The following is a 17885-nucleotide window of genomic DNA, read 5'->3' as shown; positions in this document are numbered from 1 at the left end:
GAAAGAAATGAATCGAGCCAAGATCCTTCATAGCAAACTCCTTCTGCAGGGCAGTGATTATTGACTGAAACGGTGCTCCTGGAGTCCCAGTCAGAATGATATCATCAACATAGACCAGAAGATAAACGATGTATTGTGGTCCCCGGAGAGTGAAAAGAGAGGAGTCAGCCTTGGAGTCTGAGAAGCCAAGATGCTGAAGGTAGGTACTGAGTCGCTGAAACCAAGCCCTAGGAGCTTGCTTAAGCCCATACAGAGAACGACGAAGTCTGCATATATGATCTGAACGAGAGGGATCAACAAAACCAGGAGGTTGGGTCATATAGACTTCTTCAGTGAGATAGCCATGGAGAAACGCATTCTTAACATCCAGCTGTCGAATGGGCCACTGAGAAGAGACTGCAATGGAGAGGACTGTCCGAATGGTGACCGGTTTGATAACTGGACTGAAAGTTTCTGAATAATCGACCCCTTCCCTCTGATTGAACCCTTTGGCTACTAGTCGAGCCTTGTAGCGATCAATGGTGCCATCAGCCTTTTGTTTAATACGATAGACCCACTTGCAGCCAACGACATTGTGAGCAGAAGATGGCGGAACAAGATCCCACGTATTGTTCTGAAGTAATGCCGTATACTCCTCCTGCATCGCTGTTCGCCAAGCCGAATGTTTACATGCTTGAGCAAACGACTGGGGCTCTTGTAATTCTGCAGAGACAGTGAAAGCAGAAGGATGACGAGATATTATAAAACGCGGAGGAGGAAGAGTTCCATCTTTGGATCGCGTGGTCATCCTGTGTGTATTAGGAGGAATAGATACATCTTCAGGACCCACAGTATCCTCAGCCGATACTATAGAACCTGCAGACTGGTTAGGACTTTCAGGGGAAGACACCAGTGGATCAGTGGGAGAGATGGTAGAATTATGAGAATCATGAATTGGTAGTGAGACAGATGAGGGAACAGGAATATGAGTAATGGTGGTATTAGAAGAAGAACGAACAGACGTACCAGCAGCACATACGGGCCTATAGGAAGACCCTATTGCTCTCTCCGAGATAGGCAGCCTTGTCCTGTAAGGAAAGGAATGCTCATCAAAGATAACTTTGGTTGACAGGAAGATTCGACCTGTGACAGGATTGAGACACCTATATCCTTGATAGTTATAGGGATACCCCAGAAAGATACACGGCTGAGACCGAGGTTCTAACTTATGACGAGTATAGGAACGAAGATATGGATAACAAAGACAACCAAACACTCGTAAATTGGAATAATCAGGAGTATGGCCATGTAGAACTTCATATGGAGATTTGAAACCAAGAGACTTGGTGGGTAGTCGATTGATAATGTATACAGCGGTTTCAAAAGCATAGTCCCAGAATTGTGATGGAAGTGAGGAATGAAAGATTAGAGAAAGACCCATGTCAACAATATGACGATGCTTGCGTTCAGCAGACCCATTTTGTTGAGGTACATGAGGACAGGAGATTCGATGAAAGATGCCATGACTCTGTAATTCAGATTGGAAATCTATAGAGAGAAATTCTTTGGCACCATCAGACTGAAAAAATTTGATCCGATGTCCATAAATGTTCTCAATTTGAAGTCGAAATGCACGAAAAACACGAAGTACATCATGTCGAGATTTTAGGACATAGAACCAGGAGAATTTACTATAATCATCAAGAAAATGAATATAGTAATGATGACCAGTATGTGAGGTAACTGGTGCAGGTCCCCAAATATCAGTATGAATAAGCTCAAATAAGGATGTGCTTTTATGATGAGTCAAAGGAAAAGAGTTGTTTATTATTTTCCCTTGTTGACAAGCGGAGCAAACATAGTCAACATGATCATTATTGAGAGAACAAGAAGAATTCAATGCACGACGAGTAATGGGAAATGATGAGTGACCAAGACGCTGATGCCATAGAATACTGGAACTAGATGTGGACAGATGAGCTTGTGGACCATTAGCATGCCTGTCTCTCTGGTGAAAGCAATAGAGTCCGTCCTTAACTGGACCACGCATAAGCTCCTGGCGAGTATGAAGATCCTTCACAAGAAAACAGTCTGGGTGAAGCTCAAAGAAACATCTATTATCCTTGGCAAATTTAGATATAGAGATGAGATTTTTGGAAATGTGTGGGGCATATAGAATATGATTTAAGTGTAAAGGGCGTTGGGAAATTTTAATAGTAGAGGAACCAGAGGCTAGAATTGGAAGTGCTTTACCATCACCTACGAAGACATTATCTGAAATCGGAGCATCATCACGAAGATTAAGATTAGATAATTGTGATGTCACATGGTGTGTAGCACCTGAGTCCATATACCAGTCGAGGTCATGTAGTCCTGGAGAGGATCCGTGGGTCAAATGAGCCTGTGCCCCAGAGATAGGACTGAATTGACAGGAGGGTGCGGTGTGGCCCGCACGATTACACAGCTGACAGACGACTGTGGATCTGGGCCCAATGTACTGAGCCGGCCCAATGAAATTATTGTTAAATGGAGCTGGGCTGCGAGTTGAATAACCGGACGAGGTGGGCCGGTGTTGAAGGGGCCCAATCGGCCCAGTACGCTGGTCTCGAATTTGGCCCGTGTATCTACCCGGTCTGAAACTCGGATTAAAATGCCTATCCGACCCGAGAGCTTCTCCTCCTCCACCCGATAGCAGATTAGGGTTAGCTTCCCCTGTTTCTCTGCTCGCCTCTTCTCCGGACGAAATCCTTCCCGAGCCGCCTCCTTTGCTTTTGCCTTTCCATCCTTTTCCTTTCCCATTCCAATTGCCACGATTCCCTTGATTACCGCGGCTATTAGTGTAGTGAACCTCAGTCGGGACTGGACCCAGAAGACCCGAGAGAGGTGCAGGAGATGGCGCGGCCGGAGACGTCACGGTTTGGGCTGCTGCATAGAGACGACGCTCCTCATGGCCAACCAGAAGCGATTGAAGTTCCTCCGTGGTCATGGTGAGCATTCTCTCCGACTGGGCAAGGACAATCGGTTCCCAATCGGGACCGAGTCCCGTGTAAATACGCCTGTTGATTTCTGCAGGGGTCTTTAGTTTCCCAATTTGTGCATATCGCAGAGCATGCTCTTTTACTGAGTTAATGAATTTTGCCATTGATTGGTCTCCTTTTTTGAGGTCACGCCATTGTTGATCAAGGAGGTCTTCCTGTGCAGCAGTTAGAGTGAGGAAGGCAGTGGCAAGTGACGTCCAGGCTTCAGAGGATGTTCTGGCAGAGAGGATGGTTACACCGGTTTCTTCGGTGACTGCCAGCATTATGCAGGTAAGAGCAAAATTGTCTCTTGACTGCCAATTGAGGAAATCCGAATTTTGCATGACTGTACCATCTGCTCCTGTTGTGGTTTTGCTTGGTATTGTGATTTTTCCCTCAACATAGTCAAGCAGTCCATATGTAGTCAGCAGAGGAGTCATTACTCCTTTCCAATAGAGGTAGTTCTTGCCATTTAGCTTGACCGGTATTGTTGGAAAAGATGAAGGAAGAGTTGTGGGATTTGAAGAAGAAGAGGGAAGGGTCATGAGAGTTGAGGAGGAAGAGCTGTCAGCCATTGATGCCAAGAAGTTAGAGAACAGATGGGTGTTACCCCGTAGGCTTTGATACCATAAGAAACAGAGAAAGAAAGGCTGAATCCCCACTCATTAGGTGAGGTGAGTGTATTCAATTATATAGATAATGTACATGGTTGTTAAAGGAAGGTACATAAATGTATATCGATAAATGCCTAGAATACAACAATTATAAATGGAAATCTATGATCGCATATCATCCTCTATTACTTCCCAACATTTATTCGAGAATATTTGCTCAATCTTCGTTCAATCTTCAATATGCATGCATTCAGTATATAACGTGCATTGCATTGCATGTTTTGGTGACTGTTCTGGTTTTGATGATTAATTTTGTCGACAATTCAAGTCGTGTTTTCTCGTCACGCTTCGTACACGAAATTTCCCATCCCGATTGCTGATGAGATGACAACCTTCAGCAACTTCTTTTACGTATCGGTTCTGAAATAGATCAGTTTTGCCCTGACCCCTGACTGAACGACCAGGCAGAGAAAAATGGCGCAAGTGTTGCCAGATCTTAATGAGCCGGATGGTAGAGCGGTTATAGATCTCGAGGACTACACGATGATGGCAGGTAATTTTTCTGCGCCAGTGTTTGCTCAACACACTGAGGCCATCCTTGATGAGATTGACACACTTGCAGTAATGGAATATATGGAAGATATATACCGATACTACAAGAAAGTCAAGACGATACCAATAAAGTCCCCATTTTAGGATCATTGCCTCAAAATAGAGCTGATTCTTTTAAACTTTTATAGCATCTCTTGTGCAGATTATTTTCCGGGCTACGGAATCGTTCATATATTGTTGCTTTGGGAGTTTAATTACGTTGCTTAGATAATCATGCTTCTTTTCATTTTCAACAGGGTAGTGGTTCTGTCCCGCCTAACTATATGGACCAGTAATTTGACATTAACGAGCATATAAGAGCTATTCTCATTGATTGGTTAATCGAGGTAAGCGAAGAATTTGAGTTGATCGGGCTGATTTAATGGAAATAAGATTGGAAATCTGATCATAAGTGCATACTGGTTGGAAATTACAGGTGCACTATGAGTTTCAGTTAATGGATGAGACCTTATACCTCGCGGTAAAGCTCATAGATCAGTTCTTATCCCTCCCCCCGATTGTGAGGAAGAAGCTCCAGCTCGTAGGGGTCACCGCGATGCTGCTCGCCTGCAAGTATGGAGAAGTTTTGGTCCCCGTCGTCGTGGAGGACCTGATTTTGATATCTGATGGAGCCTACAACAGAAAAGAAGTGCTAGATATGGTAAGCATTCACTTTCTAAACTTATATGTCGATAAGAAATTCAATCACAGGATGTGATTTGAAATGGAGCTTTTCGATTTCCAATTTCAGGAGCGGCTCATGGTGAACACATTACGGTTCAACATGTCGGTCCCTACTCCTTATGTTTTCATGATGAGGTTCCTTAAGGTGGCTGAATCAAATAAGAAGGTCCGGGCTCTATCAGCACTTCACATTTTACGCTTGATAATATTAACGTTTACTAGTTCTGATGATTATGTGATATATGTGGTGATTTTTGAACAGCTCGAGTTTCTCGCCTTCTTCATAGTGGAATTCTGCTTGGTCGAATACGATATGCTGAAGTTTCCACCATTTCTGTTAGCTGCTTCTGCGATCTGTACAGTTCAATGGGCTCTCGGTTGGTTGAAGTTTTGGAGCAAGACCTGCGAAGACTACACCGGCTACACGGAAAAACTACTCCTGTAAGGATATATATATTCTCCTATATATGCCTATAAATAGGGTTATAACTGGAAGGCTCATAAACCCCGAAATTTGACGGGTGGGTATTCTTCCTCTTCGGGACAGGGAATGCTCGAAAAGGATGGTGGCTCTCCATCAAAAAGCAGGATCGGCAAAGCTCACTGCAGTTTACAGGAAATGCAGCATGCCCAATTCTGGTTGCGCTGCTAAAGCTGAACCCGCGAGCTTTCTGTTAAACGCCGCACTCTGCCTTACCTCGGTACCAAGAAAATCAGCAATAAGTTCTCGTTGTGTTACCGTTGGCCAGGTTGAACTTAGAATAAGAGCAGCTTCCATATTGCTCCTAGGAAAAGCTTCCTTTGTTAATCTGCAGATTTGCTCAGATGAGTCTGAAATCATGTAGTCCAGCACGTTAACGGATGTGATTCTGCTATAACCTCCAGGTCTTGTTGATAATGAATTGGTCAGGGAACATCTTTAGTTATTAAATTTTCATTTACTGAACACTCTGGACCATTTCTCTGTTTTCCAACTGTTCTAGGAACAGTACCGAGGTCTATTCTTTGAAGAAAACATTTCACAGGCTCGTTACTCATTGGTCGTTAACCCAAACCGCCGACTACTTTAAGAGGCTCGGTATTTGTTGGACATTAACCCAAACTGCTGAGTCCTTTAAGTAGGCTCGGCCCTAATGCCCCTTATAACAGCATAACATTGCTAGCTGATTGCAGGAGATCTCATTGCAGAAACTAAGCCAGAAGCACTCCGTATAAAAATCTTCTCAGGCAGATTATTCCGATATAACATATAAGAGCACCGGTCGCATGTCATGTATCAAAATTGATCATCCAACAAACCTATTCAGTTTTTGAAACTTGAATGGAAGGGACACTGGCAGTCTAATACAAGAGTATACTAAATTACCACAAACGTGCTGCCAGGGGATACAAGAGACAATGGCAGTCCACAGGATCCAGTAAAATTGTTGAAATAGAATTAAGATTGATTCAGAAACTACACGAAATGAAGAGAGATTAAGAGAGTTGATGATATGCAATTCAGCCTCCTATCACATGCATACTAAAACAAAACAGCCCGCTTAGAACCCGCATCATGGTATCCAATCTATTTAGCTCAATAAGACAGGTTTTACATAGATTTCACACAAAATGGTAGACAGCTTTTGAGACGTTCACATCATATGGGGAGACCTAAGATGCTTGAAGCCCCGATCTGTTGATGAAATGAGGATAACTGTCTTGCATCTACTTTTTACCTCCGAACAGGAGGAACGGCACCTCTACCAGGTGCAGCTCCTCTACCAGCAGCTTGAGCCTGCAGATCAGAAAGGCAACATTAGGCACTAAAGAGCAAAACGCGTGTTTGTGTGTGAGAGGAAGAGGGAATAGGGAGGAAGGGGAAGACAGATTGACACAGATGCATGATCACATCCAAGAGGATACAGTAATTAGTAGAGACTAACATCCCGTGAAGAGGGATAGAAAATAGAACACAGATCACTTACTCTAGCTCGCATTGCAACAGCTCTACCTCTGCCAACTCCAAGTGCCGAGCTTTTACCCTTCAAAAAATAAGAGCAGATGTGAGTGAATATGAACAAGCAACTCGTTGGTGCAATCCTTACAAATCACAAAATTACCTTGATCCTAGATTCAAGGCGCTTGAACATTGGAGCATTCTTCAACATATCTGGTATGACCATGAACCTGGAGGAACCAAATCAATCTCATAAGTTCATCAAACTCCATCACAATACTATTTATTGGTTCGAAAACTGTGAAGAACAAGCAAACGGATCATAAGTCAGGTACCTGACTTTGCTCCCTCGAATAAATACATGCTCAAGCTGTGAGACTTTCCCATCCTGGAGGAAGAAAAAAATCCACATCAACATCAACGAAATTAATCTAACCCTATTTCAGAACCAAGCAGAGCAAATTGACAATGTAGGTAAAGAGTTCAACAGGAAAAAAGTCAGCAATATAGAACACGACTAAAACAAGATAGATCAAACGTTATGGAGAAAACATCGTTCTGACCAACATTGGTGACTTAAAAGCCTGTTGTTCTCTATGATTCATATATACTAAGCAGATATAATATAAGCCCGCCAGCATTCATCTTTACGAGTATCTGTTGTTTCGTATATAATTCTCGTGTCTCTCCTTCAGGCACAAGCGAAACTCTGATCTAAGTCAAGAACTCCATTCCAGCTCCCAAAATTTCTACAAGGCTGGTCTCATGTTTGCGACTCACAGGGAAAAATTGATGTTAAGCTTATGCGAAGTGGTCGTTACATTTACGAGAAACCAAAACCTATAGCTCTTTCTAATTCCCCGTGCAGATACGTATCTACTGCTTGTTCCACAAATCTGAAAATAAGGATTCTTGCGGCCGCTAAGGATCGATTGAAAATGAATAAGGATGATCTCCAAAATTTGGCTAGTCTAGAAAATTCACAATGACGGTGAATGTATACGACAGAGAGCAAGAACTACAAAGCATCCAACCTAGGGTTAAGCTAAGCTAAGAGCCATGGAAGGGAGTGCAGTAAGGAGAGAAGAGAGCTGACCTTGGCAGTGTAGGTGATGTTCTCGAGCTGGCAATTCCAGTTATCCTCGCACTCGACCATGCTCCCTCGGTAGAGCTCACCGCTTTTCAGCTCCACCGTCACGATGTGGCCTGAGGCCTCGTGGAGCAGCTTCACCGGTATCCCCAAGCTCCTGCTCATGGCTCCTCCTCTCTCCTACGCAGAAACAAGGCGAAAGCTCCTTCGTCTCCGAGTTGTCTGTTAAACCCTAAAACCAAGTTATGAGTGAAGTGGACGGAAGGAAGAGAAGGAAGAAGGTGGCCTCCGTCGACGGGGAGGGTTTTGACTCTGGCTGGCGCGTCCTAGGGGTAAAATTGGAAGTTAAATTGGGTCGGCCCAGTGGGCCGGAGCCTTTTCTACATTCTGGGCCCAAACTTCCGGTTTAATACGGTGTAGCCCGCAGACAAGAGAGACCAGGAATGGACGGGCACTTACTGGTAATAATCAGTGTTAAGCTCATAGGAAGGAGTTCGAAATCTATCGCTAGGCGGCCGTAATTCGCTTGCATTTACTTTGATCTGTGAAGATTTAGATGACAGTTCGGAGAGCATGTAGCTCAAGGATGAAGGAAAGAGAAACTGGACCGAGCAATTACAGTGATCCGATTAGAACTGCAAGCAAATGAGGCAAATCGGGATATTAGTAAGCTCAAAATAGATGGCATTACGGCAGATGCAATTTATGCCGCCTGATTCTTCTTTACAAACTTGCAGCAGAATCACTTGGAAGTAGAGACTCGGGCATTGGATTTGAACAGTACAACGGGACATGAATATATTACAAGACTATTTTGAAAAGAACATGCTCGGTCGATAGTGGCTAGAGAATACGTGAAGGAATGGTGTGTTGCAATGCAGGCAGCACAGGATCTAATTCAGATTCAGTAATTTGACCGAGATATGCACCATATGATCAGCTGCAGTCTGAATTTCTCATGGGTCTCAGCTAGATTCCACGGATAAAACCGGGCAAAGAATATATGATCAATCATCCTTTGCTGCAAAAGGGTCTCCTCCACCGGAATTTGAGTAATCATATCGTGAGTTTGTAATATGTGCAAGCAAACTTCTCAGCAAATGATGGTTACCCATCACAAACTTATCTGCTTCTGATGAATCCAGTGGCCTGAACTGTATTGATTGCTGACTGGATCATTCTCGGCGAATGACCAATAACTCTTTGCTTCGGCTGACCCAGAGGGCTCATAAAGGCTGGAATTCAAGTATAATGAATATCTTTCATTTTCACTATCTGGACTTGAGTGCCTGTTTCATGTACCTCAGAGCAGATCGAAGCATTGCTCTAGCTTTCCTATCAGGCATCACACCCGACGTAATCATTTCCTCATACACGTCTGGAACCTGAGAGCCACCAAACCGGAGTTATTCAATCATATAGTGCCCGGTGATGAATTACCAACCAAATATTAAATTAGTCTTATTCAGTGGAAGAGTTGGAGGTGATAACAGTGTATCAACACACAGAACAAAGTCAAAGAGATACTTCCTTTTTTTGTTCAAATTAGTGACATGAGAAATTACCTTCTGAAACTTATCGACGCGAATCAGAGCCTTCATAAGTGTGGTATATGTGACGACGTCAGGTTTCACATCCTAGAGAAAAGAAATCCAGGGATAATTTAGTAAGTGGAAAAATTCAAAAACAAAGTGGATGAACAAAATAATGAAATAGAAAGCTAGAACTTTGAAGAACGCTATCAAGTTTCAACTCACGTTTTCCTTCATGTACTGCAAGACGGCAAAAGCTTCGACATCCCTCCTGTCCTCCCCAAATGCATTGATCAACGAATTAAGAGCTAAAAGACTCAGTTTTAGACCATCTGCTTTCATGACCCGGAAGGCATCAAGTGCTTGGTCGGACAAGCCCTGTCACGATTATGTTAAGAATGTTACCTCCATACTCAAGCTCAACAACCTCCTAACAATAAGCAATGCATATAGAATTTGATTGTTATGTAGACAATAATTGAATATACTTAGATTATTTCCTCATAGAAAATTGAAAAATGCTCAGACAGATACATGTGGTGATTTCAGCAAAAAAATCAAACACATGGTGACATGCAGCAGCATGGAAACATGTTGTACCACTTGCATATTCACGTAATTGAGATCAGAATCACAAGAGATGAGTGCGTACTTATAGTGGATAATCCCCATGGTCACCATTAGCTAAAACATCTCCTACACACACTTAAAACAGATGACAAGTTGAAAGAGTAAGATGCAGATGGAACATACCCTTTGAGCGTATGCATTGATCAAGGCATTATACATGGTTGATGACGGCTTCAATCCTGCAGACTTCATAGCCTCCAGACATTCTATTGCATCATTGAACCTTCCTGACTGACCATATATATCGACAAGTGTAGTGTATGTGACCACATTTGGAAGCAACCCTTGGCTCTTCATCTTCCGAAACAAGCCCTTCACGTCCTCCCACCGCTGCTGCTCTCCAAATGAATTAATCATAATGTTGTAAGTCGTTGTGCAAGGCAAAAACCCCTTCTCCTTCATCTCCTCAAACAACTCTTCAGCTCGATCATGCTGTCCCGATTTGCAGTGGCAATCAATGAGTGTATTCCAAGTGACATTGTCAGGTTCAATTCCCTCTGAGAGCATTCTCTCGAAAGTGGCCATAGCATGATCAAGACAGTTATACTTCCCAAAAGTATCAATCATCACATTATAAAAATGCCGATCAGGGCTTACCCCACAACTCTTCATCTCCTTCAAGACCTGGAAGCTCCTCTGCCACTCTCCTCTGTCCCGATAACTAGCTAAGATCCTACTGAAAATGAAGGAGTTGGGCTTCACATTACTTTCTTCCATTTCTTTCAACACAATTCTGGCGCTCTCCCACCTACCTGCATTTGCATATGCATCAATAAGAAGCCCATAAGTGTGCTCATCCGGTGAAACTCCATTCCTCTCCATCTCAGAAACAATGTATTCCGCGTCTTTTAAAGAACCCGACTTAACATACCCTTTTAGTAAAGCATTATAAGCCCGAGTTCTCGGCTTCAAGCCCCCTTCTTTCATTTCCTCGAACACAGCTTCAGCCTCCTCAGTTCTACCCGAACACCCCAATGCGAAAATAACCGACACCAAAGTGGCAGTTTTAGGGCTCAAACCATAAGCTTGAGCCATACCAAGAAAGTACAGAGCTTTATTCGCATTGCCGGCCCTAGCAAACCCGACAACCATATCATTAAACAGCTGCGAATCCATCTCGATCCGATCGAACTCGATTTCCCGATAAAGCTTCTGCAGAATCGATGAATCAATCTTATTGCTACGCGTGAGAGACTGAATGATCAGGCTGTAGTTCACAAAATCCGATTGGTATCCGTCCTGCCGCATCCTGGACATCAGGTTTAGGGCTTTCTCAAGGTCTTCATTCCGAGCGCAGGCTCCGATTAACGCATTGTAGGTCAGAGGAGTTAACCTTTGCCTCTGAGAGAGAAGGAAAGCTTCGTAGAGCTTCTCAGAACGGCCAAGCGCGTTGATTAGGATAGAGTAGAGGAGCTCGTAGGAGAAGCAGAGGTTGTGGCGCTGGAGCCACGAGACGAGGGCGTAAGCAAGTGAGGTGGAGGAGGAGGACAGGTCTTTGAGGAGGGAGTGCCAGAGCGGGGCCGGCACGGCGCGGTACGACTCAGCGAGCTGGAATTCAGTCGAGTCGAGGGTGGTTGGCGAGTCGGCCGACTCCGAATCGGAGCTAGAGGTGACGGACGACGAAAGGAAATCGAGGAGGGGAGTGAAGTCGTAGCGGCGGGACTGGAGGGCGAGGATGTCTTCTTCTTCCTCATCGTCTTCCTCCTCCTCTTTCCGGGGCTCAGGATCGAGGTCAGAGCGGAGCTGCAAGGGGGAAGTGGAGAGGGAGCCGTTGCTGGCGGAATTGGGGCTGAGAGCGGCGGTTGTGGGAGCGGAAAAGAGGAGCTGGTGGCGGATGTAGTGGGTAGGGGACGAGAGATGGATTGAAGGAAACCGAGTCGGGAGTGGCGGAGGCAGTACGAACATGTTAAGTGATACGAGAGAGAGATTGGGGTCGGCGGAAGGGAGGCCGGGAGTGGCGGCGGCGGCGGCTATGGCGGTCGGCGGGAGTGAGTTGGGAAGTTGTTTATCGGTTAGCTAATATCGACGAAGCGATAGACCGTTGCGTTCTCTGGTGTTGGACGATGCACGTCCGTTGAATTTGACGGCCAATTTTCCTTCTTTTCTTTTTTTTAATCTTCACTATTTTTAAAAATTCTCCCAAAATATAATTATTTATTTGTCAAATTTTCACCATGGACTTGACTCTATTTACAACTTTAATTGATTCTATTTACAACTTTAATTGATTCGGGTGGTTTGATATTTTTTTTTCCTCTACGATTCAGAGAGTTTTATTATCAGTAGATCGATTTAACTAGTACCAAATAAAAGACCTCATTTTCTCCAATTTATTTATTGAAATCATTTTTAAAAATTACTGAAAATAAGGATAAATCCATACGGAGATCAATCGATCAGCGATTGAAGTATCGGCCTTGGCAGTTGTTTTATCGAACTCAAAGAGGATAACCGAACTGAACCGAATCGAAAACCGATGGAATTTACATGAGCTCAAGAGGGCTTGACTCCAAGGAGGCCAAGGAGAGGAGCTCTTGATCAGCTTCAAGCAAGGCCATGTCTTGCTCACCCAATGTGGTCCATGCCTCAATCCCACCCTTTTTTCTTGTGTCAATCAGGAATACCAAATTCTGATAAATCTCCCCGTCGATCCCGCCCGGGCTGACCCACATCGGCTTCCCCCACCCGAAGTCGGTCTCGTAGGTGCCCATGTTGACCAGGCTGCTGAACCCGAAGTAGTCCGTTTCCTCGTCCTCATACACCTTGGACATTGCATCGAGGCACTCCTGCATCTTGGATGCCCCATTCTCCCCTGCAAACTGCTCGAACAGCTCAATGTTGATGCCCAGGAACCCCGCCCTGAGGACGCCCACTAGGGACTGTAGCTCCCTGTCCGCCTCCTGGTCAGACCTCGCTGTCATGACCCAGAGCAGGTTCCCGATCGTGTGCTCCGGGATGGGGCTCTCGTCATTCGCCTTACCCCGGAGGTTTATCACGTGGGACAGTATGGATGGTTTCCTAGACCCCTCCTTGGCCTCGGTCACTCGCATACAGCACTTCCATATGAAGGCCGATACGGATTCAATGCGGGTTGGATGCGCCACGAAAGAGGGGCTTGCTGCCCTTGCCTTGATTGTGGCCACCGCTTCGGCACTGAACACAAACCGTCTGGTCACACACTTGCCTACTTTCAGCGCGGAAGGCCATATGCCGAGGATGTAGTCGGGCGACAGCTTGTCACACTGGGGAAAGATAGTCGGCCTGATGAAGCTGGGCTTCACTTCTTGCGGATGCCCTCGGGCGGTGTGGGACCATGCCTTGAGGAGCGTGACAAGCGTCGGGCCATCGATGATCTTGTGAGACAGGTAAGCCGCCAGGGCAATCCCACCGCAAGCGAACTCGTTCACCTGTACCATGGCAATGTGGGTTCCTCCTTCCGAGGACGAGTCATCGGGCTCGGCAGGTAGCAGCTTCCTGGTCAACTGAATATCGGGCTTACCAATAAGTTCACGGACCGAGCAATTCACCTTAGCCTCGACATAGTAGATACCGGCGTCATTACAATCGATGTAAAGGTTATCCATGATCCTTCCGGCAAAAGGGTAGAAGTCCGGCAATGCTTCCGAAACCGAGCTCTTCAGCCGTCGCATCGCCTCCTTGGTGCTGAAGGCGGTGGGCCGATCATAGAAAACAACAATAGGGATGTGAGCAGAGGGCACGAGCTGGTCGAACAGAGAGAACTTGTAGGTTCTCAAGTGTGAAGGGGTTGGGGTCAGTGGCTTGACGTAGTCCTTGGAAAGAACTTCAATCTCCATTGCTGCCATTGTTCTATCCACTTCGATCAAAGCTCTTGTTTCTGCTACTTAAGGACTATGCTCAACAACATCCGTTGGTTTCAAGAAGATTAACATATTGTCAACATTTGTTTCTGTCTTCTTGGTTCCATCCTGCTCTTAGCTCGGGATTATCGATCGGAAACACTATCGACCTTGTCTGACATTAACACTACCTAGGAAACCCCGATCAGACGTAAGCTTCAGTAAAAATTTTCCAGAGGTGATGTATTTATTCTAGTCTTGCATCAGTTGAGAGAAACAATGCAGAACACCCCCAGTACATTTTTTGGTGAAATTTCCCGAAATTATACGAGAGATGGACCATGTCAAGATGAACATTCTTTTTGTAACGGGGCCAACAACAAGCAAGAAATCCGTCTCCATTAGGTAGCAGAAGTGAGATTGAGACCAGAAACGGGCGATAACCCTTCCTCCCCGTAACAACCATGAACCTTGAAAGGAAGTGACCATGGCTCGGCTTCTCTTTTTGCACAGTATATATCACGCTAAGCACCCACCAGAAAAGGATAGAACAGAGAGGACAGAACCACAACTACACGAACATAGGTCTTCACACTTCCATTTTTCCTTGACATCGTTCCTATGCAACTTAATCTGTCGTTAAAGAGACATTGGGAAGGTTTCAAATTTCAGAGCAGACGGAATCATCCAATTGACTCATTCTCCCGTCCATGTTTAAATAAAGAAGCCAATTTTTGTTCTCTTCTGGCATTAGAATGTTTGAGATGCATCTTAAGATCTCAACATCTAAGGAGGTTCTTTTTACAGTTGATAATTGGAATCCCGGGATAATAAACATAAAGACTTGATAAAGGATTTCTTATCAATTAAACAATATTTTGAGTGTAAATCTGATCTAATTGTCAACAATTAGGCAAAGCTTCAGAGCCATATCTAGTGCAACAGCACCAGCAACTAGTTGTAGTCATCCTATATAGCCTGAGCCCGCTCCGCCCTACTTATTGCAATGCAAGAGCTCTGACCTCCTGATCACCTCTCTTGCACCAGCTTTGCCATTACCAAGTAGTGGTCTGCACTCTGCTCTGCTATTTTCTCTATACGTGCTAAATTAATTAAATGGCTTCACCTGGAGGCAGCTCGGCAAGCTTCAGAGTGGTACCAAGCACCCTTTCCATGTCAAAACGAACTTCAATGTTGCGAATGCTGTACCCAACCACCATCAGCCAATACAAGAGCTTCGCAAGTTCAGGTGCACTCGTCTCCGTCACAGTTGTCTGTAAAACTTGTGTAATTCACAAAGCAGTTAATATTTGAATTTGGGTAAGAACTTGTCCAGCACAAGACTTCACTACTTCTTGTATTGCAAATAAACACATGATCAAGAACGTTTTGAAAGGACATTCATCTCAAAATTAATCAGTTTTACAGCAAAGGATGACTTATAAAATAACGGGCCAAGTAGTTAAAAACAAACCTTCATTTGATCAGGATCGGAAACAGCAAGAAGACGCTTTATAAATGTGTTCATTGCAAGTATAGCATCCTCTCCGGCACTACTAGTCAATTCCTGTAAATCATCAATATCATGAATATTAATCAAATCTGAAGGCCAACAAAAGCTTCTTACAGGAAAGAAAGTACGGTTCCAGGATAATTGTAAGTGGTTCCTCAAAGAAACTACCTAATGTGTACAAACTTAAAAGGGAACTGCAAAACTAAAGTAGAAATCGGACTCTCTGCTTGCGCAGAGAAATTTAATTGTAGAAAGGAAATAACGATATAGAAACTGCCCTTACCTTCAGGTTTTGGGGTTCAAGGGATTTAAGATACTCCAACAAGTCATTTTGTCCATTGGCAGTTCTACCAATTTGTCGATTCAATTCCTCAATTTCTGCTTCAAGCAACTCGATGTACTTAAAAGCATCTATTTTCTCTGCACCAGAGACATTGTTCCACCTAATGACTTCACCTGACACCTTTTTCTGAGTTCCTGGTGCATAACCTGGGGCATCCTGCAACAGTAGTACGGCTAAATCAAGTTTGAAAAGGTACAAGACCTTCCTAGTTGCAGATACTTTAAAGCAATGAAACTTGAAGCAAAACAATTACTCAACAGTGAGATCTCAAAATACAGCTATTTATCCGAGATGTGTCACTGCCAGAAAAATGGAGGAAAAATAAGAGGCAACACAACAATGCAAGAAATGGATCTATAGCTAACAAATTAAGAATCACAAAAATGCACGGTGACAAAGATCTCCTTAGTAATTTGCTCAACTCTTAATATAACGTCTACAGAACACCTATCTTCACACAGTATAACGCTATATAAACTCACCAAATCAATTAGAACTGTGCCCTGCCCCCACAATCTCCATATTTTTGCAGCCATTCATGACAAATCTTTTTCAGTCTAGTTATTCCAACCTATTACAATCAACCGATAACTAAATTGTCACTTTAGGTCCCACTTAAAATTAGGATAGTACCACATTATGCTCAGAAATCACTTGCCAAGAAGTAGGATAATACTAGTTTATTTGTGAACGTTACAACTGTGTGAGCAACCTCCATAAGTCATCAGACTGTAATAATTCATGGCTATTGGGACAAAAAAAAAAAGTTACCTTTTTCTCTTGTTTGTCAGGGAGAGCAACCTGATCCAGACTCTGTTGCAGTTCTAGTCGATATTGGGCATTCCTAAACATATATCCCGTCATCAGAACACTGTACATGAGTTGGGCAAGATTTTCCGCAACCTGATAGCAAAAACCAAGCTAAGTGACACCCCAACTGAATCCTAAAACAATAAATGTCAAAGGCAGGCTACAAGAGAATGAACTAATCTAATTCAGTAGAAGACTTCCTCAATCCCACACAAATAAACAGACTTACCGTGGTAACTGTAATAGCAAAAAATTGGGGAGGTAATGTTCCAATCATGTTTGTCACAGTCTGTCGCATAGCATCAACAACCTGAAAGAGTAAACCCCGAAATTGGTTTCAAACAATCCACGAAAGTGCCTTAAATTCGTGCACGGCAGTGACAACAAACACGAGCCAGATTCAGAAGTGCCGGCAGAAGCACTTAAGAGTACCTGCTGCGGAGCCCTTTTGACGAAGAGCTCCATGAACTCCGGCTGCACATTCTTGACATACTCCAGAAGAATGTCTTTCCTACTCTTCGACTGATTTTCGAGGAAAAATCAATTCAGGGACCAGAATGAAGTTTGCTATAGCATCCGAATCAAGCTTGAATAATCTAATCACTGTAGTTTTAACGCTCAGTGGTCGTCGTTTGAGAAACAAATATGGAAGATAACCTCGGACGACACAAAAGAATCGAACTTCAAACTGCCCATCAATCAATCAGCCTCTGTTTATAACCCATGACTTCTGTGTACCACTAGCGCCACAAAGGCTTTTGGTGGTCTTATTCAATCGCCATGTTCATACAAGAAGAGGAGGATAGAGAGCTAGAGAGCTACCAGGGTGCCATTCGGGGCTTTGGAGTCACCGCCATTGTCGTTGGAGGGGGAGCTGGAGCTGTCGCTCTTGGAAGAATTGTAGGCCGACACTCTCAAACCGAGCCTCCCGCTACTGTAACCACTACAAGTCCTTCCCTTTCTCCGGAAGCTAATCGATGATGGGGAGAGTTTCGGCCACATCGACGGTTGAGGTGAAGAAGAAGACGAAGACGAACTGCAGGAGTGCAGTGTAAACGAGGGTTTCACAGTTAACGAGTACATTCTTCAGCTCGGTCTCAATGGAGAGTTCAGCCGTCGATTAAATTCCCGGCTACGGTGTACTTCGACGTCGAAGAAGAGGAGGTTTGCCTGCTGCTGCTACAGGGTCGCCATTGACGAGAACGAGGAGGAGGTGAGGCTCCGGCGGAAGGGATGAGGGTTTGGTGCGAGAGAGTGAAGAGATTACGGTGTACCGGTTTGCGGAGGATAATTATCAGGTCGGGTGGAGATCTCAACCATTAATC

General features: G+C 44.3%; 4 protein-coding genes and 1 pseudogene across 6 annotated transcripts; 1 reads left to right on the top strand and 4 right to left on the bottom strand.

Moving 5' to 3' along the window:
• The first annotated feature begins 4084 nt into the window (after positions 1 to 4084).
• Positions 4085 to 5793, top strand: LOC116192536 (annotated as a pseudogene).
• A 434-nt stretch (positions 5794 to 6227) lies between these two features.
• Positions 6228 to 8224, bottom strand: LOC116194571 (small nuclear ribonucleoprotein SmD3b-like). The gene is made up of 5 exons (XM_031523424.1): positions 7921 to 8224; positions 7160 to 7212; positions 6988 to 7054; positions 6853 to 6909; positions 6228 to 6662 (listed from the first exon to the last, which is right to left on the bottom strand). Exons 1-5 carry the CDS (start codon positions 8077 to 8079, stop codon positions 6600 to 6602), a joined length of 399 nt encoding a protein of 132 aa, XP_031379284.1. The 5' UTR covers positions 8080 to 8224; the 3' UTR covers positions 6228 to 6599.
• Positions 8225 to 8560: 336 nt separating this feature from the next.
• On the bottom strand, positions 8561 to 12158 carry LOC116194555 (pentatricopeptide repeat-containing protein At5g42310, chloroplastic). Of its 2 annotated transcripts, XM_031523413.1 has the most exons (5): positions 10674 to 12158; positions 10200 to 10508; positions 9672 to 9824; positions 9480 to 9551; positions 8561 to 9299 (listed from the first exon to the last, which is right to left on the bottom strand). In XM_031523413.1, the coding sequence occupies exons 1-5, from the start codon at positions 11979 to 11981 to the stop codon at positions 9186 to 9188; spliced, it is 1956 nt and encodes a 651-aa protein (XP_031379273.1). In that variant the 5' UTR covers positions 11982 to 12158; the 3' UTR covers positions 8561 to 9185. The 2 variants fall into 2 exon arrangements, with proteins under 2 accessions (XP_031379273.1, XP_031379266.1); XM_031523406.1 differs by having other exon boundaries at positions 10200 to 12158.
• Positions 12159 to 12378: 220 nt separating this feature from the next.
• LOC116194540 (stemmadenine O-acetyltransferase-like) lies at positions 12379 to 14487 on the bottom strand. Its single transcript, XM_031523374.1, has one exon. The coding sequence runs from the start codon at positions 13898 to 13900 to the stop codon at positions 12560 to 12562; it is 1341 nt and encodes a 446-aa protein (XP_031379234.1). The 5' UTR covers positions 13901 to 14487; the 3' UTR covers positions 12379 to 12559.
• Positions 14488 to 14605: 118 nt separating this feature from the next.
• LOC116194544 lies at positions 14606 to 17885 on the bottom strand. Of its 2 annotated transcripts, none has more exons than XM_031523386.1 (7): positions 17383 to 17881; positions 16993 to 17082; positions 16790 to 16870; positions 16522 to 16653; positions 15691 to 15906; positions 15369 to 15461; positions 14606 to 15168 (listed from the first exon to the last, which is right to left on the bottom strand). In XM_031523386.1, the coding sequence occupies exons 1-7, from the start codon at positions 17641 to 17643 to the stop codon at positions 15007 to 15009; spliced, it is 1035 nt and encodes a 344-aa protein (XP_031379246.1). In that variant the 5' UTR covers positions 17644 to 17881; the 3' UTR covers positions 14606 to 15006. The 2 variants fall into 2 exon arrangements, with proteins under 2 accessions (XP_031379246.1, XP_031379255.1); XM_031523395.1 differs by having other exon boundaries at positions 14726 to 15176; positions 17383 to 17885.

This window comes from Punica granatum, chromosome 1 (assembly GCF_007655135.1).
Source record: "Punica granatum isolate Tunisia-2019 chromosome 1, ASM765513v2, whole genome shotgun sequence".
Classification (NCBI taxonomy): Eukaryota; Viridiplantae; Streptophyta; class Magnoliopsida; order Myrtales; family Lythraceae; genus Punica; species Punica granatum.
This window is presented reverse-complemented; position numbering and strand designations above follow the sequence as displayed.